This window comes from Peromyscus maniculatus, chromosome 1 (assembly GCF_049852395.1).
Source record: "Peromyscus maniculatus bairdii isolate BWxNUB_F1_BW_parent chromosome 1, HU_Pman_BW_mat_3.1, whole genome shotgun sequence".
In the NCBI taxonomy this organism is placed as follows: domain Eukaryota; kingdom Metazoa; phylum Chordata; class Mammalia; order Rodentia; family Cricetidae; genus Peromyscus; species Peromyscus maniculatus.
This window is the reverse complement of record NC_134852.1, coordinates 202972074-202996038: the sequence shown is the minus strand read 5'-3', so window position 1 is coordinate 202996038 and position 23965 is coordinate 202972074. Positions and strand designations below refer to the sequence as shown.

Sequence of the window (23965 nt, the reverse complement as noted above, 5' to 3'; positions counted from 1 at the left end):
TAATTGGCATTTTATTTTTTCTATCCCCCCTTCATGTATTTGAATACTTAGGAAGAACATTTCTAAGCCATTCTACCCTCCCCTCTCATACTGGTTCGTGTGTTAAGTGATAATGAGGAAGTTACACCATTTGTGTCCCTTCACAAGGCTAGATACATTTCCTTATAGCTGAAGTCACTGCCCTGTGGTGAGAGGTGAGGAGAAAGTGAGAATGACATAAACCTCTGACTTCAGAGTAAAGTTATAACTCAGAGGGTGCCTTTTTAATGCTGTCATTTGTCACACAGCAAATTCATATTGTTGTAATTATTCACCACCAGAAATGAATTAGTGATGTTCACGCAGATGACCAGTGACTCACAAAATAGTCAGGCTTTGAAAAACATAACTTTGGAACAAAGCCACTGTCATAAATACACATTTTATTATGTAAGAGTTTTCAAAGCATGTGTTTGAAAGCTCGTTAGCATTGTTAGGAAATGCACAAGTGGGCTTTTATGCTTCCTGGATGTATAATTCGCATCACTGGTGTCACTTAGCCCCCAATGAGGCACAAGGACATGCTTGAAACAAGAACTGATTATCAAATAAGTAAATGCATAATAAAACCTTCATGGAAATGGAATCATTTACACATTGAATACACATCCACAAATTACACTGTCCATGCATGGTCTTTCAAAGCCTACAGTTGCTAAATACAATCCCAGGGCCAAGAGCACAAAGCCTCTATCCTAATTGAATATATATATATATATATATATATATATATATATATATATATACATATATATATCAACAAATATAAATAAAACAAGAAATATCAGATGGTGTCAATTTAAAAGAGAGTGGGATGATCTCTGTGTTTGGTGGTCAGATCAACCTTTCTAATGTGAGATTGAGGGAAATAGCCAGGTATGCTGTGATGTGTGGCAAGTAGAAACATCACCTATAGAAAGTGGGTGACATGATGGAGAAGCCATGGGATGGACAGACCCAGGAGTACAGGATGTGCACACAGGGAAGCCCTGCAGGACATGAGGTAGCTGAGGTAGGCTACATTATGTCACGTGGGATGAAAAAGACTGGGGTAAGAAAATGCATTTATTCTAAGTGCACTGTGGAGCACTAGCAGATTGGGGGAGAGAGTAATGTGTTCTGCATGTTCTATGTGCCAAGCACTGTGAGGTAGGGGTATTGAAGATATAAAAATACACCCTGACACTGTGTTCTCAAGCTTGCACCAGCTTGGGGTCTTAGCTTCACTTTCTGGGTACAGATGTCAGCTAATGACACAGTGTCACGGAGTACTAAAGCTGACCCTTTCTTGGAACACAGAGCTTCCTCTACCAGCTGAATCTTGTCCTGCATGCCTTAGTCTAAATGTTCTCCATGTCTCCTCTGAGCCTCTCCCCAGTTCCTCCCAGAAAATTCTTCTAGTAAGGTCACTGTTACTTGAATCACCATTCCACTTCCTGGAGGATCAAAACTAACTCAGGAACTACAGAGAAAACTAAAATATCCCTGATGTTAGGAACAACATGAAATGCTATCCTATGAAACTTATGAGTAACATCCCAACAGTAGAATAATTATATTAATAAAAATATGTATGTAATATCCTAATTACTATGCCTTCATAAAATGATAAAAGCATATGTTCAATACAGTAGTATCATTTAAAAACTGAAATTGCAACATCAATGATAAGGAAGAAGGGTCAGTCAAGAAAAACTAAATAGTTTTAGAATATTTTTGTGGGTAGGTACTGGAAGGAGTAGGTATTCTTGTTAGAGGAACAGGGTATTCATGTGTTCTGGCATCATAATATTGTCATGTATCCATGGCCCTTGGATCATTTAATGTCCAAGATTGCAAAGCCTAAAGCTGAGGATAACGGGCAAAGGCTACACAGCTAAGTGTGGGCCAGAGTCCCTGGATTCAGTTTAGCAAAGGAAGAGTTAGAGAGTAACAGGGACAGGATAGTAGTTTTCCTTTCCAGAAGGATCACTATGGTAAGTGTGAAAGACTTTGTAGGAGAAACATTATATTGACTGCTTTGTGGTGCTATTTACCTTGTAGTAATGGACTTACTGTTATATCCACAGAGGAATTCCGGTCTCTTCGCTTGGCCTTTTCTCCAAACTTGGATGACTACAACCCTGACATCCCCGAATGGAGGAGGGACATCAGCAGAGTCATCAAAAAGTCTCTGGTGGAAGTGAGTACAAGCATTGCCTTCTCCCATGAGACAGAGTCATTCCCTGACCTTGAATGGCTTCATGGAGAACAGACCCCTTGCAAAGGAAGGAGAAGACAGAGCTGGAGCCCAAAGCAGATATCAGTTTGGTATCTTAATATTTGTGAACCATTTATGCATGCCTATCTTCATTATTGGGTAAGTGCAGCCCTCAGAAACATATGGCCCTTGCCTCCTGTGAAGCTAATTCTTCTTCAAGAAGGACATGGGTATCTGTGAGAGTTATGAAGCTGAGTTCGGAATTTGGTAAATTTTTCATTAGCAAATGAAAAATCAATGACTGTGTAACCAAGGGGAACCCTGGGTAAGTGTCTTCAAGGGTGAATATAATGAATAAAAGAAGCCCAGGCTCCAGATCTACATCTGTCAGCACAGAGTTTCAAGAGCACATGATACAGGACACCAACCCATATTTCAGTGTCTTAATTCTTTTAAAGACATTTATTTTCCTTCCCAAGAGAAGGTGATTAGTATCCTCCTTTTGTAGAAAAAGCAACTGAGATAACTCCTCCAGATTCTCATGAGTAATAGGTGACAAACTCCAAAACTGAACTGAATTTCCTGTTTCTCATGTCTGGGGTCTTACAATGAAACTCAGCCTCTAATCTTCCTAAGCTTTCTGGAAGAGTAGCAAGGTGATGTGAATTATTCCTCAGTGGGCACAGGGTTGCTGAAGACTGGAGCAGACATCTTTCTTAAACACTCCTTCTCCCATCTGCTTCCCTTGCATCGGTGGGTTAAAGAGTGAAGCATCTGCTCCTGGGTTGGTCAATACAGTGTCCAAACACCGGAAATCAGAAATAGCCCCACAGTGTGTTTGTGTTAGTTAGTATTTGCTGATAAACACAGCTGATAGAATTGATATGTTTAAAGGAGATTTATTAGAGTGGCTTATAGGCTGTGGTCCAGCTAGTCCAACAATGGATATCTCCCAACAGAAAGACCCAAAATCTGACAGTTTTTCAGTCCATGAGACTGGATATCTCAACTGTTCTTCAATATACCTTGGGGTCCAAAAAAACTAGGTTCTAATACCAGTGAAGGAATGCCTTAGCAGCAGGCTAAATTAACTTGCCAGTAAGAGTAATGGCTAGCAGGCAAAAAGCAAAAGCATCCTTCTTTCATGTCTGTTTTTATAGGCTGCTACCAAAGGTATGCCCCAGATTTAATGTGGGTCTTCTGACCTTAACTGATCCAGATTTAGGTCAGATCTTCTCATGTTAAAGTGGTCAAACTTAGAGTGATTCTTCCCATCTCAAATGATCCAATCAAGAAAAATCCCTCCAGGTCTACCCAGCTGCCTGGGTTTTAGTTAATTGCAGGTGTAGGTAAGTTGACAACCAAGATAAGCCATCATGTGTTCCTAGCACAATAGGAAATATCAATATATCATTTGTATATATTCTTTCTTTTCTGCTCCCCAAACATGCTGGAGCTTGATGCAAAGCGAAGATGCAGTGAGGACACTAAGATAACCTCTGAGTAGAAAGGCAATTGCATGTGCTGCCTCTTAGTGTCTACCTTCTCACCTGTGCCTTTACTGGCAAATATTTAACACTGAAAATACCTGTTTTCTTGATGCTTCATATTTTTAACTACAATTAGTAACAAAAATAAGCTGATATTTATTTTATGCTCATTTCTACTTTATAGGTGAGGAAGTTCAGCAAGGAGGAAAAAACCATGTAATTAAAAGTCAGGATTTGAAGTCAGACCCGCAGGGTTAGATTCTGAACTCTATGTAGTGCTACCGTATTCTCGTCTTTGTCTTTTTTCAATAGAAAACAAGGATAAAGGGAGTATTTGAGTGGAGAAGAGGAAAGTTTGGGTACCTCTGAGTAACTGTCATTTCACCTCTGTTTGCATTGCTCTTAGCATCTACCACATTAATGGTTCCATATCCTAGCCACCAGAAGGCTCAGTTGATAGACGACTGGTCTGACAGAACTCAGGATTACTTTCTTTGGAGTTGCCTGTCACCATGACCACAACTGATTTATTTCTTCTGATATCCAAGAAGATAGGTTATCCCCTTCAATGATCCCTTTCCCAGACTCTTACATAATTCTCTTATAATTTTCTAAGCACCTTGGTTTCTCAGAAACTGTGATTACCCCCAGTAATTTGTCAACAAGGAACTAACTCAGCAAAGCCGAGATTTCTGACTCTTATTTCTATCCACACCAACTTTCTATGGATCAGAAATTGTGGACATCTACATTACAACTAGCTTCCCAGTGGTCTAGAAACACTGTTCATTAATATTTCCAGTTTGCTGTATATAATAGGCACCTGGATGCAGAATAATTGTGTTGGATCAACATCTCCCAGAATAGGGTGGTGGTGATCTAGAGACAAGGAATAATTAATGCTGTTCAGATTTCCCAAGACACAACTGATCTGTTTTCTTGTCCCAGTTGTTACTTCCCCCATCTTTGAGATCAGTAATTACACTTGGCCACTTCATTAAGTCCTAAGGGACCTCATTAATTGTGCTGTTCCAACAAGAAGGACAACTTGAGTCATCTTGTTTACAGTTTATTATGTTGCTATGTGACAGAGTCTTATATAAAATTGGTTATTATTTCTTCTTCAGATTGGCTTTTGATATGGGCATAGCATAATGGAATCTTTAAATGAATTTCTGTCAATAGATAATTTTTTGAATATGGAGGATGCTTTGAACTTAATCTCAGTTTGAAAGTTAGTAGGCATATACAATATGTTGTCAGCTGTAATTAGTTATATTGTGGCATCAGGATAAAGGGATCACAGAAGACAGATTATATTTATATGCTTCATAGCTAGGTCAAAGCTCACAGCATTACCACTAAGCCTTTCCCAGATGATTTTGATCCACTGCTTGACCTTGTTGCAGTTACTATGTGCCCTGGGTCCTGGATACCTAGATACCTATTCTTAGCTGGAATAGGTATCTTAGCTGGAGTGGTGTTGTGGGCTGCATTGTTCTGATACTTCTCTGAGTAGGTCATGTTGAGTAAATGTGAATCTATAGAGTCAGTTTGAGACATCTCTGAAGAGCCAGTCTATCTCCTTATGAGACCTCTTGAGACTCCCATTGGGTCCTCATGACAGCCCAGCTCCCTCAGCCCATACCTGCTCCACTTCCTCCTAGATTGCTGACTAGTCATTGAGTCAGCTTCCTGAGTATCATAACCTGTAGTGTATCTTCACCTGAAAAGTGGGGCATAATCATGCTTCAAGGGTTTACAGTGAAAAGCTGTGTATAACATTGCTAAGTTACTCAGCACATCTTCTGGGCAAATCAAAAAGCACTAATATATTGGATTTACTGCCAATTTGGAAAAATCAGTTAAGAAATAATCACTACAGTTAGAAATCATGAAAAAATGTTCTAAAATACATAGCCCTTTTGATGATTTATAGGAGATATGTAGAAACATACCAGCAAAATATATAAGAAAGACATTCGAAGAAGCATTGTAGGCATGTACAAATATACCTACAGGAAAAGCTAAAATGTAGAAAAATTGTTCAGGATTCCATTTGGCTAGAGCAATAAAAGCCCATGTAAGCTGTAGGTAATTGGTTTGAAAAGGAAGAGTGGAACCACTTTATACAACTCCTTAAGCATATGCTTAAATCAGTAGCACTGGGATTGATTGCAAGCACTTTAAACAGAATAACATGGCTGAAGTTGGACTATGGCAGGAGTGAACAGAAGAGCCTGCCTCTTTGAGATGAGGATACCATTGCAGTACTCTAGGGTGGTGACCTGAACAGCTGACTTGAGATCATCAACAGTAGATGGATATCCACAAGAAGGAATGAAAAGATCATTCATTCAGAAGGCGACAGGTTAAATTCTTACATGTAGCAGGAGAAAAAGAGGAAAGCATATGTCAGAGATGAATGGGTGATGGTCCCAAGCTAACATAACTGAAAAAAAAAAAGCCTACTTTGAGCCACAGAAATGTAGAATGAAGATATAGGAGTAATAATGAGAAGTTATTTTTAATATGATTATTAAAATCCTAGTGAAGTAAAAACATAGTATTTTGAGTGGCTACAAAGGGAAAAGTGAATTCTATAACTATCTTGGGAATGCGCTCAGAGTGAACCCTAAGCTATCAGTATGAGAGCAAATGATTAAACAAGGAAGAAGCTTTTGAATGCTATTTGAATGTTTTATCTTTATGTTAATTTATATGAGTATGTATTAATTATATATATAAAACAGGCTTCATTGTGACATTTTTATTTCATATATATATGTAATGTAATATATGTAATGTATGCTGATCAATTTCATCTCTTTTTAGCATTTGGATTTCAGCAGAAGTGCTTCATGTAATCAGAGTCACTAAATAGAAAGTCAGCTATTACTCTTGAAATTTTTCTACTTAAAGAAATATAAGTACAGGCATAAACAACTAAGAAGACAGTCACTGTGATGGATCTCAGATTGAGCCTGAATCAAACATTCTGCTCTGAACCTAACTGATGACCCAAGGATGCCCTTTCTATCCGCTGCTGCCTGCAGTACCCAAGGGTCTGCTCCTAAGCCACCGCTTTTTACATTTCAGTATGGCTTCTGTCTGTATTAGTGCCTAATACCGGCCTCTTTGTGCTCATTCTTCGTAGGACTCACACAGTCTCTTTGTGTCTCCCACAGGCCACAGGAATTCCCAGCCAGCACATCCTGGTGGCAGTGTTGCCTGGCTTACCCACCGCTGCTGAGCTCTTCATTTTGCCCTATCAAGATGCAACCAGAGAAAACAAAAGGTCACCAGAGGACCTGGAGCAGGTGAGTTGCCCAGAAAACATTTCTAACTTCTCCCTGCAATTTCTCCCACGATCTGAGAGCAAGTGACTTGTTTGAAGGCCATGCCACTTAGAACTCAGGGAGGTCTACATTTTGGTGAAGAGATGACAGGTTTAGAGAGATCTACGCTAATTTCATAGTTTTGTCCCTAATATTCATGGATCTATCAGACAAATGAAGAAATCAGACAATAAATTAGTATCAGTAATTTAGTTAAAATCACAACATTCCCATAGGTATTTTTGTTGATTAAAGAAATAATAAAAGAGAGCACTTGGCCATTATAGTAGATGCTCATTAAATGTAACAATTATATTTAATGATTGTTTTATAATAGAAAACAATGTGGAAATAAGAAAACTTAGTTCTTTAGATTATGAAATAGACTGGGATATTGAAGGACATTTTTGGAACAAAGAATGTTGATAGTGAGGAAGTAAAATTATTAATGAATTGACTTTCACAAAGTTGAGAATCAAATAAAGACCGTAAGAAAATGGAAGAATATATAGTAACAATGTGGCTAGTATCAGTTATAAGGGTTTATAGTGAAAGAGGTACTTCTATAATTTCATTGAAAAGCAAGCTACCAAGCTAGAGGTCAAAATATTGATTAAGGAAATTGATTATATTTTAGCTTGTCCAGAATTGTAGTCAAAGTAAACCCAGCATTCATATAAAACTCATGAGAAATTAGTGACTTAGTTATGAAGAGCATTATTATCCTGATTGAAAAATGCAATGGTGAAATTACCTTATAAGGCCAGGATATGTATTGAGACTCCACAAAATAGGCTGCCTACAAGTAAGCTGTAGTTTTTATTCTAGGTAAGGTCTGTTGATTCTTTTCTCAATCACTTAAATAACTGCGAAAATGGTAGGAGTGAGCTTAGAAACCCATTTAATTTAAAGGTCCAGAAATCCAGTTCAGAGAGAGATAAATTCAGAACCAATCCAGAATGTCATCAAGCTGTTTCTTTTCTCTCTCCTTCTCCTTTTCTTATGACCACATAGAAGCTGCTGCAAGAATAGAGCCAGTACACAGGAAAGCACGGATGGCTATGCAACACTGGCTTCTGTTTAGCCTGAGGCTGACCCCACTATAAAGACTGTATCTGTCCTCCAATGGCACCACCAGGAGTCCTAGGTTTGCAGTTGTCATGGGTCAAGTGTAGGTCAAGTGGACAGGCATCTCTTAATCCTTGCAGTCATATAGATAGAGTACCACTGCTAAAATTTCATATGTTTTTGCCCCATTTCAGATTAGAGGGTTTAGATTAGTCTTTCCCAAACTCTAAATAAACATGAAAGCAGAAGACAAGAGTCTTCATTGAAAAATGTGAAGGAGGAAGGAACATTGGGGAAGCTAAAACAGCTTCCAACGTAATAACATATGCAGACATTTTAGACAAATACAAAAGATACAAGCAACAAAAATGAGCCCGCTGTGTGAGAACTGACTCAGCAATGCCGCTGATTTTAGCCACTCTCTTCATGCTCTGGTCCCCTCCTTCTAGACGTTGTACCGAATGCCCTGTAGGATAAGAGCATGGATCCTGTCCAGTGGTTCCTGAAGAGTGGGAGGGAAAAACCACAGTGAAGTATCCCCGGCTTTCCTCCCTGAGCCTCTTCTGAGAGGAAGCCCCAGGGAACAGAAAAGCTTGTTGAATGGAACTATCTTGTCTGTGAAATAAATTGAGAATCCTTCATGGAGAGCAGCACTTGACCCTTTATCAGGATGCCACCACTAGGTTAATCAAGTGCCCTCTATCTGGGAGAGCTCCACCAGCCTTGCTTTCAGATCCCCAGAGAGTGTGAAAAGGCTCTCTTGCCCTTGGTGGCCTCATCAAGAAGAGCATATCATGCTATCCTAAAACCAGCTGCTCAAGTGAGCAAGCTCTGCCCTCTGGGCCCTTTATCCCATGCTTCTCTCTGAGTCTTCTGGGATGACAGGTGTGGATCTGCCACTCCTGGAAGGAAGAGAGACCACCATGCTCTGAGGAGGCTGTGGTGTCTTACTGGAGAGAGAGGGTGCTTATACTTGTAGTCTTTCAAACTCCTTAAATGACACTATGGGAAGAGCATACCAACTGGTTATCCATAACCGAATGCTCAACCCTGAAAACATATCTACAAATGACAATATATGGACTGAGCAGGTCATATTTAAAAACATATATGTATTTATGTAAACATATATACATGACAATGAAAAAAAACCATAAATTCAGAAGAGAGCTAAGAGAGTTATATGAGAAGGTTTACAAGCAGGAAAGGAAAAGGAGAAATATTACACTTGTATTATAATCTCAAAAATAAAATTAAATTGAAAGGTATTTAGAAGAAACAAAAGGGACAGTAGAAAAATACCAAACACAAATAATACATTTTCTGCTTAATCTGTGTTACTCCTTACAGATACAGATTGCAAATATTGAGGGCAGAAAAATGAAAGACATCTGCGAAAATAGATTAATCTATTGGTGACATTTAATAATTTTAATATTCACTATTAAATATATTCAATAAGCACAGCTTCTTTATTTTGTGCACTTATACTATTCCCTGTCAGTTCTGAATTTGCAACATGGGGATTTGAGTTATAAAGATAATATTATATTGACTAGGAAGGTCATTAAAATAGGAAAGCTGTAATCAATATAAGGCTAATAAGAGGTAAACCAAAGGTATATGGTTAAAGGACAGAGAAGCTTAAAGCTGGCAATGAACCATTCAAAGAAAGAATGGAACTAGGTGAAGAAGCCTCAACTTGAATTTAGAATTTGGCTCCACAGCCTCTCAACCATGTAGTTGTGTTGTTTGAGTTGGGTAAAAGCTTTCTTTGTTAAAAACAAAAACTTCCTCAATTAGTAGTTGAAGGGACCGCAGGTCCAAGCTTTATCAACTGGGTCTTCTCCAAAGTCACCTTAGCCTGTAGTTTCTCTAAAGATGGCACCAGAGTAGCATTTGTATTCTGCAAGGTTTACATTCCTCAGACCAACTTTATGAACAAGTGTTACTACTTTGGGCCATGGTAACCTTGTCATTGACAAATTTGCTAAAGACTTTTTAAAAAGTATTTATTATTTGGGAATTTCAAAAAATGTGTATAAGAGCACCACACATCTGTGCTATAACCACAGCTCCTGCTACATAAGGGCCATTCAGGACTATATGTGCTTTCATAGACTTCTGAGGCTCTCATCGGGGGAGCAGGCCAGGGAGGCAGGGTTTATTCCTGTGCTCAGGAGCTGCAACTAGCCATAGCTGAGCTAGGACATTACAGATAAACCATTTTCATATCAACATTGAGCATTCCCAAGACCAAACTGCAAGTGTCATCTTGTTGATCCAAAACCTAACAAGTTGAGGTACCAGCAAATAGAGATCCAAATGCCCACTCAACAAAGGTGGGACAGATGCCCATATCAAATGGCACTACTAATGTTCTGACTGCAAAAGCCCAGGTTTCAAAATAAAACCACAAATAACACTAAACACCAAGACAATATGTGTCCTCCAAAGTAAAATATTGTTTCCCCAGTAATGTTCACCGAGGGAAGCAACTCAGATTATGCACAAGGTAAGAAATTCAAAATAACAATTATAAACATGTTCAAGAACTCAAAGAGAATGTCAATAAATTCTGGGATGAAGACCAAAAAACATAAACTTTTGAATAAAATAAGGAAAGCAATTCAACATTTTGCTTTATTTAAATAAGATTTTTATTATTTGAAAATTCCACACATGTAAACAATGAATTTTGATCATATCCAATTTCCACATCCCCCTCCCAACTTCATGTGGTCTTTCCTGGATCTACATCTCTACTTTGTACCACCTGTTTGAACTGTTTCAAAAACTGTCTAACTCCTATCTTCAGCTTCCCTTTTGTTCATGTTTCAATGACTGACATTTTTATTCCTGTTATGTGAATGTGTTTTCTCCAAATAATTTTATTAAAGATGGTCTAAATGTTCAATATGTTCCTAGTATGGTAACCATCACCATATAGACCAAATACTGACAGCCCACTGTCTTTGGGGGCATGTAGGATGATAACGATGATTCTCTACTCTCTGGGGATAGCCTCATCACTTATTTAAGACAATTGAGTTGGAAGAAGGAATTCCATGGTTCTCTTCCAACCTGAAGAAATTCAATGGTTGCAAGTTTTATTCCTGTGCTATAGTAATAGAAACATTTGAAATGGCTTTTTCTCCAGTCTGGTTCCCCATGTGGTAGGAAGCATCTGCCCACCTGTGGTGGATATTGTGCATGAGGCGGGGAAAGTGCCTCTTTTGTTCACGTCCCTGAGAATTTTCCATTGTTACTTTACTCAAGCTGAGCTGATTCTGATTGCTACACTCAATCTTCAACTTTTGAGATAAAGATAAGGAGAATTGAATTGCTATATTTCCTATAGTAAGGGTCTCCCATGACATCCCTTTCTAGTGTCTGTATTGAGTCACCATTGCCTTTTCAAGTAGTAATTTAAATGAAGTGTGAACTTCATCTGAACCATAGGCATATCCTACCGAACAGGCAGATACCAAGAATAATAGGCTCTTTCTTGAGCTGTGATTGTTTAGCTGATGTAGAATAGGAAATGGTCTGTGTAGGAAAGTGGCGAAAGAGGAATGCTGGTATGAATTAAAAATGAAATTCACTTAGAAGGCACACTTTTTACTGGACAGCAAGAGAAGTAAATTCATCTCACTTCAGCAAGTCTGCTCTCTGAGTGATCACATATGATTTCACTTGAGTCTTTATCAGGCAGTGCTTGCCTTTCTCATCTAGGCTCTTGCTATGCTTCCTGTAGATTGTAGCTTATTATACTCTTTCTATTGTCCACAGTTTCAAACATTACAATCTGTATAGACTGGTGGAATGAATACTTTCATGAGGAAAGTGTTAGAAAATGCCTATTCCTGTGCCCTACATTGCTCAGTGGCATTGGGGACAGTATTGGTGTGTGTGTGTGTGTGTGTGTGTGTGTGTGTGTGTGTGTGTGTGTGTGTGTGTGCGCACGTGTGTGCGCTTTACAGGTGGATTAGAAATGACAGTGTAATGAATTAAATACTGTGCCACTTTTATCTCCTAAACTCAATTACCCAGATATATAACTAGACATCTTCCTTCTCCCTCTTGGTCAAGTAGTTCAGGAAATCTTTTTTATTTTTAGTAGTGCTGAACTAGGATTAGGAGTCAAACAAAACTGAAGTCCAGTCTCAACTCCTCAAATATTAACTTGGATATGTCCTTTGAGCTCTATGCTCTTCCATGGGGATGCCAGCATAAACACAAGGAAAAATAGACACACATAAGCAACATTATCAAAATAAAGTGTTCAATGCATATATCATATATTTAAATATATATATATAACATCTCATGATCTCATAAAGACAATACAGAGTAAGTACTTCTGTAATTAACCTGGTAAGTGGTTTAAAGAGTTGTTGAAATTCGAAAACTGTTTACTACTAATTTATTTGACTAGCAAAATGCCCGATTATAATTAAGGTTATTCTTGTATGGAATGTAAATTACATTAACTTTTGCTTCTTATGCATAATTTCTTTCCCACAGAGTACAGATTATTTGTCAAATATCTTTTGATACAAGTTAAATAACATGAAACACATTCTGTTACCTGATTAATTTTTCATACCTGGTTTAGTTTTGTAAATGATATAGACAAGTCCAATGAAGCAATGATAGAAACCGACCTACCTCTAATTATTTTCATGAGGGGCTCTCCTGGAGATAATAAATTAAAAGTATGCTGTTCTGATAAATTATATTTTCTGATTTAGTTATTTATATGTCTCATTTGAATATAAACATGTTCAGGACTAAGAAGTAATGTCATTTCACCGGGTGAAAGTGAGAAGTCCTCTTGTTGGAGATACATAGTTTGGTTTTATGTTTCTGATAAACAGGCCAGTTTCCTAATTGCTTCTGAGACATCTTTCATGTTTGGACTAGAAAGTTTTTTCATTATATGTCTACATATGCCCGTGTTTTGATGTTTGCATGTATATGTATGTTAATAATCTACATGCAGTTGTAAGTTTCAAAGCCAAAACCTTTGTAATAGAAATTTACTAAAAATCCATTGTTTATTTCCTTTCAAGACCCCACTAACTGAGTAGTAATCAGAGATTTCAGAGAAAACACCTTTGATGAAGTTGCTTGGAAATCTATTCTTCCTATAAACCTAGACTGCTAAGGAAATTTTCCCATGCTCATAAGAAAGGAGTATCTTCACAGAGGGTCCAAGTTGTTTGCAGCATGGTTTTAACACAGCCTTGCTTTTCTTCATGGTTTCACAAATGACAACGTTTGAGAGAAGGACCCCAGGTGCTATCCATGGGGCATGGAGGATGACTTCACACTCCTCTTGTTCATAACACTGTAGTTATATTACCAACTAGTGACTTCTATATGGACTCCAGCCTAAACCATCAGGACTGCTTAATTATTAAGGCTCCACAAGTTGCCAATTTGGCAACTTAGTAGAGAAGATGAAACTCAGCAAATAAAAAAGGGAAAACAGAAGAATTTAACTAGAAGAACAATGGTCAGCATCCATCTAATTAGACTTAATAGCATACTAAATAATATATGAACTTGAGGCTTAAAATAGTATATTAAAAATAAGGCAAGGATAGCAAATAAAAATAAGTAGTATGATTACTCCTCAGAGCCTTTCAGAAATTCCCCAAAATGTGTGAGCCAAGCATAATAAATTTCTATGGTAAACAAAAAAAAGAGCTTTTATCCTATCTGTAATACCTTATGGTATGCAATTTCTACCCAAACATCATGCCTGAGCTGAATAGTCCATGGTCTAGAATTCCATGCATCCTACTAACATATACCAGCCTCAGGAATGGTTTAGCAAATACCTATATGCATGAAACAAAGATTAGCTAACTTGTTGCTTAAACTGTGGCTGCATTGTGTTTAACTGTATTGTTTATTGTATTATTGACATTTATTATCCAACAGTCATAACTTGCTTATCCATGAAAGCCATGGGATGGTTTAGAGAAAGTGAAGGAAGCAAAGTAAATCACACCCAGAATGTGTGGATTTTACCAACCCACTACTTTTCAGGTCTTATATATAACAGATTTTCCCTTTCTGTCATTTAGAGTATAATGTTAGCAGGCCTTGGTGAACATTCAAAGTATTTCTCAGTATGGCTGTTCACACTCAATATGACTATTTCGGTGGAACTAACTATAACACTTCTTTCAGATATCTGAAGTTCTAATCCACAAACTCAATCAAAACTTGGTGCACTTCGAGCTGAAGCCTGGGGTCCAAGTTCTTGTTCATGCAGCTCATCTAACAGCAGGTCAGTTTCCATGTTTGGGGCTTCTTGTCAGCCACTGTACTGAAGAGAAATCACATCCATTGTAATCAGGGATATATGGTAATTATAAATTGAGCACAGTTCTTAAAAATCTACTTGAATGATGGTTCTGCCACAGTGAGAAACCAGTTCGGCAAGAGAATAAGATATTGCTTCCACTTAGTCCCTAGAAAACAGTTTAATAAATCATTTAGGTGCATGCTCTCATGTGATAGCATGCTTTGTTTCAACATACCTGTAAATAGAGCATTAACTTTCAAATCTTTCTATAAAGCCTTATTTTCAATCCATTCATAGCACAAAGAATTTGATTTCTTTATGTTCCAGGCTATGGTAGTACAGGTAAAGTAGAGGTGTAGGGGAGATACAGAGGCAATCTTCATTTGGTCCTAATTTTGTAAATAAATGTTCTTAATTGTCTGTCTCTTTACTTATAAAAAGTAGGCAGGGGAATCCTCCTTCTAACTATACAGAAAGCTTTCATTAAAAAATAAGTAATCTCAAGAATTTATAAGTAGAAATCACTATGTGTGTTAATAGTTAATTAGATGAACAATATTTATCAATTACTTGTTTTGGCAGAGTATTACAGTGATGCTTCATGGAGTACAAATGCAAACTGGAAATAGTTTGTATACTGATGAAACTTACTATATGGGTTAGTGTGGGAAAGTATGGTGGTGGTATTTGTTGGAGATGTGCTATAGGACAGGGAGAAGGTATAGGCAGTTGGGGGGAAATCTCTCAATAGGGACATGTATGAGTGTTTGTGTAGAGAATAAACACACTGGATATAAACATTTAACTTTTAAAGGCATTTTTGTTTTGTTTTGATTTCTTTTTTGTTTTAGCCATATTTTTAGCTTCCATCATTTTTCTAGAACTCACTGTGCATACCTAGAAAACAGATTTACATTCTGTGTACCGTAGAAATGCCTATGGAATGTACGACAGTGGGAGAATTACCTTAATTTAGATGATATACTTAGAAGAATTCATGACATGTGAAAAGTTGTTTTTCTTTCAATTCCTTTGTATTATTAACAATTGAAGTAATTTAAGAAATCAAAGACAGAGATGAATTTTATTTGTTCCAAATGAGATTGAATATTTTTATTAAAGGAGGTGGTATTTGGGGAGACTCTTGAAGTATGGATAGGACAGAACTCATGAGACATTCCAAAGACCAAAACACTGAGGGGAAAAGGCCTTAGGGTTGCTGAGGAAGCCAAACACATGAGGATGGAGGATAGCAGATGCCATCTCAATTCTTCATTGTCTTGGAGAATCCAGAAGATTTCCAGGTCTGGAAGCAGGCTAAGCATATTGTCACTATCTCCTATTTTTCTCCCACTATCTTAAAAACTAAGTATTCAGATTCAATTGTTATAGAACATAGGGAAGGGAGGTAGAGTATGGAACACGGCATGTAAGCCATCTGTACTTTAGTGGACTCTGACAAGCCATAAGAGTCTTTGAAAAGGGGTGTGAAATTTACTTAATCATTAATTGAACTTGCTTAGAATACATACTGAGCATCATCATCCTCTCCCATAGTATATAGAGCTATTTGCTCTTATATAAATTTAGAGAATGATTATATCATTTGAAAGGATATGTTTCATCTCTTATAATTTAAGGTTTGCTTTACAGCATGCTCAGCTTCTGAATGAATTTAGCAAATGATGAATTCTGTTGTAGTGAGACTTGATCAGAGAAATGTCCCTTTTCTATGTACATGGAGACTTTATTGGAATGGGGGGAATAGCCCAAGGCAAGCTAAACAGAGAACTATCTATATTTCTCCAGTTCCCCTTTTCTGGAAGCCAACTATGTTTTGACCCTCTACTTTTCCACACAGCTTTCCTTTCAGTTATTATGTGTGCCAGATTTTCATTTCGCCTGTCATATTATACTTCAGATATGTCTCACACTATTTTGGTAAATTTGACATGCAGTAATATCATCACTCAAGAGGTGGCCAGGAGAATCAAGGCAAGACTGATTAGTTAAAGACCTTATCTCAAATACAAGAAGACTAGAAAAAGGAGTGAGTAGGTGGGTGGATTTCTTGTGAGAATTATTTTAGAATTAAAACTAAGCTTAGCCATGAGAAACTGATGCATCAATGAAGTCCTAAGAAATGTGTGGATCCACAGCTCACATGGATACTTCATTCTTGATAGCTATGAAAAATTCATTCCAGTGGAGCAAGTTTTAGATGGCCAGGAACAATACAAAGTTGAAAAAAACCTGACAATTTCCTCCATTTCATGCTCACAGTTCTTTCACAGGTGGGTGTTTGGGAGCAGGAATCAGGTTTCTAGGAAGAAAAGCCTGGCAGAAAGAATAGATGTAATTGGAAATCCACATAGCCATAACATTTGAAAGACAGATGCTATATCAAAGACATGTATGACTCAAGGTTTCCAAGACAACAAGAAAAAAAGGTACAGCTGCAGGCCAGGTGGGAGGGAAAAATCTCTTACACTGGGAAAACTTGATGAGAAAAAGAAAAATTTTTATCTCCCTATCATTATGGCTGTTTATGTTCCTTCATATTAGACTTATTAGTAACATCTTCTGTTAGTCCAATTGCAAACTTCATCAGACTACATTATAAAGTTTGTATCATGAATGACTCAGCAGCTATATTGATATAGATTTAATGTGGAACATTAGTTTCTATACAGGAAGAAAATGACCAAGACTGAAAGAATAAATAAACTTCAAAATGCTGTTTGTTCAAATAAGAGTATAGAACTGGCCATATGCCAAGGTAAAGACTTTCTGGGTTGAACTTTCACTATAACAAGAACAGCAAGAGATTTGTATCAAGAATGACACTTAAATAATTATGATGATGAAGTATCAGTTTCTTACTTGAAATTGATCCTGGAGTAGCTCTAGCTACATTATTTAGAAAAATAAAAGTAGTTATTTGAACATCAGTGTATTGGACCACATGTCTACCAAATTGAGTAGAGGGTAATTTCCTTTTATGCATGGAAAACAGGGCATGTTCAGTGAAGAGTAGGTGGCTTGAGGTGCTTGCAATGGTGTTTTTTAAATTAGCATATCCATATATGAGTGAAGAAGATTGTTTGATGTAGATATGGCATTTGGTTCCCGTTCTCTTCTCATCCTCTTATATCCCTTACGAAAAGGGAAAATCCTTTTGTAAAGGACCACTGTCTGCAGCATTTCCTGTCTCTAAGCAGGACTACTGAAACCTTTATGGGGACCATTATCACACACTGCTGCTTCCATTAATTGCCCGGCAGATGTTCAGCAGCCTCCTTTTTAAAGTGTTCAAGCCAGAGTATGTTGCTGGTGAAAGGCAGTGCATGATTTGGTTATTCTCCCAGGGAAATGAACTGTCTCCTTTCAGGGATTTACTAGCCTGATTTTGGTTTTCAAATTCAGTTCCCTATTTGCTTTCATGGGAGTACAAGGTAGGCATTTGCAGAAATCTGGGTGTCATTAGAGACTGGATTTTGCTTATCTCCTCCTGTATTCTCTCTTTGGGAATTCATTAATTTCTGTAGCTAAGCCGAGCTAAACTTTGAATGCAATGTTTATTGTGTTCATAGTCTTCCCTGTGCTTCTTGGAAACTGTGATTTCTCTTGAGGGTGTAGCCATACCTGCCAGATATATTTCTAGAATTCTCTTTGCAGAAACAAGAGATTTGATATTATGTGAGAATAAAGGGGAAATAAAGAACATGTTGTTAAGAAGGTGGAGCCAAGGTCATAGCTTGAACAAATGTTTTTGGATTTTAGAACCTTGATTAGCAGACAAAGGCTAAAACATTGCAGAACCAGCCAGAGGGTTAGAAAGGGGTATATAAATCAGTAGCATTTGGGATTGTATTAATAATACTGATGTTTTGGAAAAAGTGTAACTGTGTTCATACTACCCACCCACCCCTAGCTTCTTCGACTTTCTGTACTCCTAAATCTATTTGTAATTTAAGACTTAGCAATTATATGCCACCATGTGCTTGCCATCTTTCTAGAAGCCTTTGCCTCATTACCACCACCCACGTCTGAAATTGTCAATTTTTAAATCTCTATCTGATGATGATGATTATGGCTTATCTTCATTCTCATCTTCCTCACACATATTCATTTATTATGAGCAGGGTTCTTAACATCATCTTGTTGTCACTATTACTGAATCCAGCAGACAACTTGCAGATCAGTCGCTCAACTAATTTTACTTTTACAAATATCAGGTTCATAATGCATAATGTGTAAAAATATAGATATGTATATGAACCAATCTTCATGACCATTCTAGCTGAACACCTGGCTAGTGGAGCCTTTCATTATTTTATCCAGTAGGCATCTAGAGAAAACCATTTTCTCTAATTTTTTATTCCATATTATGGATGTGATCATGAATATTTATTTGTACAATGGGAATGGACAGTTAGAAGGAAAATAATGCCCTTGCTCCTTGGAGTTCTGTGTTTCAGAAAAAGAGAAGCAAGAAAGGATGTGCAGGAGAGCAAGAGTCTGTTAAGAAAAAAAAGCCTGAATCAAGTATAATTTATTGCCCCTTGCTTAGTGCTTTGTATCGTATATTTTTAAAATCAGGATTTCATTGTGAGGAGTGTTTGCTGGCCACTTACAAAGGCTCAAAGTCTGATGCCAGTCATTTGATTTCTATTGGTTACTATTTAAGAATAAACCTGGACCATTAATTAAAAATCTGTAAAAAATATATTTTTGTTTTTGTTTTCATTACTAACTTGGAATGTACTCAGGAGCAGTATCCATTTCAGATTCATCATTTTATTCCTCAATGCTTCTATTTTCTATGCCTCATTTGGCAATAATTCCTTTAAATTTATGGTTCTTTAGGAGGATATAAGACAAATTAGGACCCTCATTCCTTCTCATTCAGGACAGAGCTGACCACAAATACTCATGCATGAACACAGTGGACAGGGCAGTAACAATGGATAAGGCAGTAGCAGGGAAGCCATCTACCGAAATGATTCCTTAAGTAGTAAATTTGGGTAATAGTTCATAATTCATTCCCTTAATAACACAGAATTTTTAAGGGGCATTGCAAAAAATGGTGATTTCTTGTTTATCAAACAAAGTAAGCTTAGTGGCTTACATTGGATTTGGTGTCATTAAGAATAAAATCTACCAGCAAGCTGGAATAGGAGGTTGAATCTCAGGAGGGAAGACTAAGACATTAAACTGTGAGCTTTAACTTTCCACTCCTGTCAGATGTTATATTCTTAGGTAAGAGAAGTCTACTGCCAGGTGAACAAATTCTACTTGTTGGTGCAAATATTTTAGGCCCCATCAGATGCTCCATCTTGGCTCTTGTGAACATTCATCAGAATTAAAATGTCCTTACATGTGGCTGGCATGGGGAGTGTGAGGAAGTTACTGGTTTATTGGTTGTTCTATGATAGAATAGACAAGAGTCTACATAAAGATAGACAGTAAGAGAAAGAAACCAAGGGGGGATGTTCTGGCATATTCCATTTGAGAACACAATCTCAAATAGATTAATCCATATTAAAATGAAAAAATTTCAGAGCTATTCATATTTTACCAGATTAGTTCATTATGTAAATGAACTGAAATTTGTATAATGGGATCCCCTAGAGGAAATGAGGTTGACTGGTTCTGCAGATCTTTTGGGTAAATAAAACTGTCTTTCATGGTTGGAAAAATCTGTGTCCAAGCCAAGGTAGGATATCTTTGCTATAGACTACCTGATCCCCAGCTTGACCACATGGCAGTTAAACTAAGAAACACCACAAAAATAGAGAACAAAGGGTGTTTATTATATAGAATGAGAAATCATATGGGGTACCCAAGAAACTGCAAATCTGGATCTTACTTTTGGATCAGTATCTCAAAATCATGCATATATATATCCAACCCCCTTGCCAGGCTCCAGAATACTGTAGAAAACACTCCATAAACATAAATCCTATTGCAATGAGGGATGGTATAAGACACTCTCCTCCAGCATTAAGTCTGATTTACAGCTCTGGGCTTTCACTAAAACAGAAAAGGGCTTGTAACACTAATATAGTCATAAACATTAAAGTCTAATTTCTTGGCATGGGTGGAGGCAGCCTAATAGTCAGAATGGGCAGATAACAGTGAGAAAAAGTAGGTAATAAATGAGACATACCTCCAAATATGGGATGTACTATTTCCATAATCAAGATAAGTGGCCAAGGGCAGCCAAGAGGTGTGTCTGGGAAGCTTTTGAAAAATGATTAAAATGTGAATTAAAATCTAAGTGGCAGTGGGAATTGAATAGCTGGGAGCTTTATGAGAGTTAAACAAATGATATTATCTACATGCAATTCATATGCTTATATGCACTGAAAATGCTGAATTCACCTTTCACTATTTCCACCTACATTTCAGTAATTCAAGGCTTTTAGTTTTCCTGTAGGTTCTTGGTCTCCTAGAGTGTGGGGCACATATGATTAAAATGAAAAGGTAAAAAGCTAACGTTTTTGGAGAGGAAGAGCTTCAAAGCTCATATTGAATAAAAGCATAAAAACACACACTGAGAATATTGTTCCCACCCCTTCTTGTCCATTAGTGCCTTGTTCAAGAAGCTGCATTTAGGAAAACCATCCTTTGTCAAGGGCATGTGTGGGTTTTGTAATAAAACTGTTATCTTGGCCTCTGTGCTGTTGCCAACTGATTTAACTTCTTTTGCAGGTGCAATAAAAAGCTATCACAGGCACATTAGAGGATTGATATTTCCAGACTTCAGTCGCTAACACTGGAGAGGTTAAGAGTAAAAGGTGGGGGTGGGGAAGAAAGTGTAGCGTTCAGCCTCATCATAACACTAAGTGAATTCTGCTCTTTAGCTCCATCTTGGTAAAGATGCTTTCCATGTGAGGTAGCAGAAGCCCCAGGTGGGATGTTGTAGAAACTACAATGTAATCGAAGACACAGTATAATCGATGCAGATGCCAAAGAGTTGCTGTGGAGCGCTCAACTGTAAAGTGAAATAAATTGTTGCAATAACATTTTCCAGTTAGAGATGAAATTAGCACTAGTGAAGATCTTCCACAGTCAATAAATTTTTTCACCTCTTTACTATATGACCACCCAGCTATTATTTACAAGTAAGTCATTTATGAGAAAAGCCATGATGATAGTATTTTTTATTTCCTTCTATTTTTCCTAGAGTTAAATATATTTTCCTCTTTAAATAACCATTGTTTCAGAGTAGCTTTTGACAGACATTAAATTGTTGTGGTATTATAATAAATAATAACAGGTGCCAAGAGATATAAATATACCTTTTCCTCCAATGTAACTAAATGAATGTGACACCTTCGTATACATATATATGAATACATACACACACATACACACACACACACACACACACACACACACACACACACACACACATACATTTATACACACATACCAAAGATGAAGTAACATTTCAGCTTGCAATAGACTCTTGATTCTGTTCTCTTAAGAAGGCAATCTGCCCTTCAGATAACCAAGTGATTTTCTGGCACACACAGAGCCCTGCCTGGAATTGATCCCAGCACATAAGCCAGGTTGGGTGGCACACACCAGTAATCCCAGCACTCAGTGGATGAAGGCAGGATCACTGGGCTGCTCATGGTTCAGGAATCCTCACAGGGCACAAGAGAATGAGAAACTATTTAACTGGCGGGAGTGGAGCCACTGGTTTACTGCATTGTTCCTGCAGAAAGCTCTCAGGCAGAAGTCAGTTGGCAGCTTTGGTTATGCTAGGTTTAAGGGTTTTCTTTTCCATTAGAATCTGACTGTTTACAGTGATCAGTGGTTTGGTAGTTTATATGGAAACTCAGCGTTCTGGATATGCCTCAGTCTGATGCTTCCCAATTAGCTCTCAGAGGTAGACCAAGCATCGTGAAGCTCATGACCGGAATTGTATATGAACTGGAGGCAGAGCCGTCATCCAAGCTAGGGTGCACTGCAAATGGAAGTTCCTCTGTCCACTTTTCATTTTAAACATCTTTTCTGTGCCATTGCCATATCACTGTAATCCCTCAGTACTGAGAGTCAACATGACAGGTTCTAGAATCACCCAGGAGACAAGCTTCTGGCCATGCCTGTGATGGATTGTGAAGATTGGGTTAGTGTCTGGCATGCCGGTGGGGAATTACACAGTGTTAACTGAGGTGTGAAGATCCACTGTAACAGTGCACAGTACCATTCTACGGGCTGGATGGAACTCTAGACTGAATGAAAAGGATGAAGTGTCTGAGCACCAGGATTCATGGCTCTTATTTCAGGACTAAGAACACACAACCTGTGTACTTGTCACCATGCCTTCCCCACTGTGTCCGACACTCCCTAGCACAGGTAGCCCAAATAAACCCTTCCATCAAGTGGCACTGGTCAAGTATTTTGTTCCAGCAATGTATCAAGTAACTAATATACCCCCCCCCACATTCCTCCAAATGTTTGGGTTACCCAAATTTTATATTTAACATGAAGCCATGGGTCTATTCAGAGACAGGAAAGGAAAAACTGAAAATCAAAACAAACGGTGCCTCTGCAGCTTCTTGACCACATTAGCAGCTTCTTGACCACATTAGCATTAGAGAAGAGATGTGCCAAGAAAGCCTCTTGCTGAGCAGGACCTAAACTTACAAAATGTCTATGACCGAATGAGTGTGTGAAAAGCTGTGGTGTGACTACATGTGTTTTCATCCCGCAAGAATGGACACCTTTCATACAATGATGTGCACCAAGAATATCAAGGTGGGGAAAAGCCAAGGGTCAAATTGACCTAACTGAGAAACTCTTTCATCTTTCAGAACTCTTTAGGATGTCCTTTCAGGAATATGGGAATATTAATATGAGGGCATAAAGTATTGGCCATGTCTGCTGTGTCAGATACAGTCACGGGCAATCCCATCTCTTTTGACTCTTTGACTTTCACAATGTTACTAAAGCAAAGATTATTTTCATTTGACTTCCTTTTTTCTTCTTATTTATTCTTTGTATCCTTTACAACATGCATCTCCATCCCATTCATTTCCCTGTCCCTTCGTATCCACGCTCTGCCCTTGCAACCTCCGCAAAGTTGTCATTTGAATCCTTCAAATAAAGAATTGGAGCTTCTATTAATTGAGTTATACCAAAAAGGCAGACCAAGAATCTGATTCTATAGAGAATATATCAAATACTTAACCCCAACTATGGAGTTTTGATTTTACTGTCATGTACACAGCTATGGCTGTTTAGGATTTTCTGTATGTCTGTCACTCTTTTATGGATGTGGTAACATTTCTATTAGTATAATCAACTCAGATCCTTGTGAATAGAATACAATAATTCAGAACACAGCCTAGTTCCTCACAGGGTTTTAGAAATGATGTATGAGCAGAGGTGTGGGGTGTCCAGTTACCTGGAGCAATGTTTATATCCATGTTATATACACTATGCATTTATAATGCAAAAAACTTCTCAGCCCTTTTCTTCCTCATATCTA

At 37.8% G+C, this 23965-nt stretch overlaps 1 protein-coding gene across 7 annotated transcripts in view; it reads left to right on the top strand.

Annotated features, from left to right (window-relative positions):
• The window catches only part of Sorcs1 (sortilin related VPS10 domain containing receptor 1), a 537652-nt gene that overhangs the window by 500404 nt on the left and 13283 nt on the right, over positions 1 to 23965 (top strand). For all 7 annotated transcript variants that reach the window (XM_006983296.3, XM_076563275.1, XM_006983299.4 and 4 more), the window contains exons 22-24: positions 2109 to 2221; positions 6918 to 7049; positions 14340 to 14439. In XM_006983296.3, coding sequence (XP_006983358.1) covers positions 2109 to 2221; positions 6918 to 7049; positions 14340 to 14439 — 345 coding nt within the window. The remainder of the gene's footprint in view (positions 1 to 2108; positions 2222 to 6917; positions 7050 to 14339; positions 14440 to 23965) is intronic.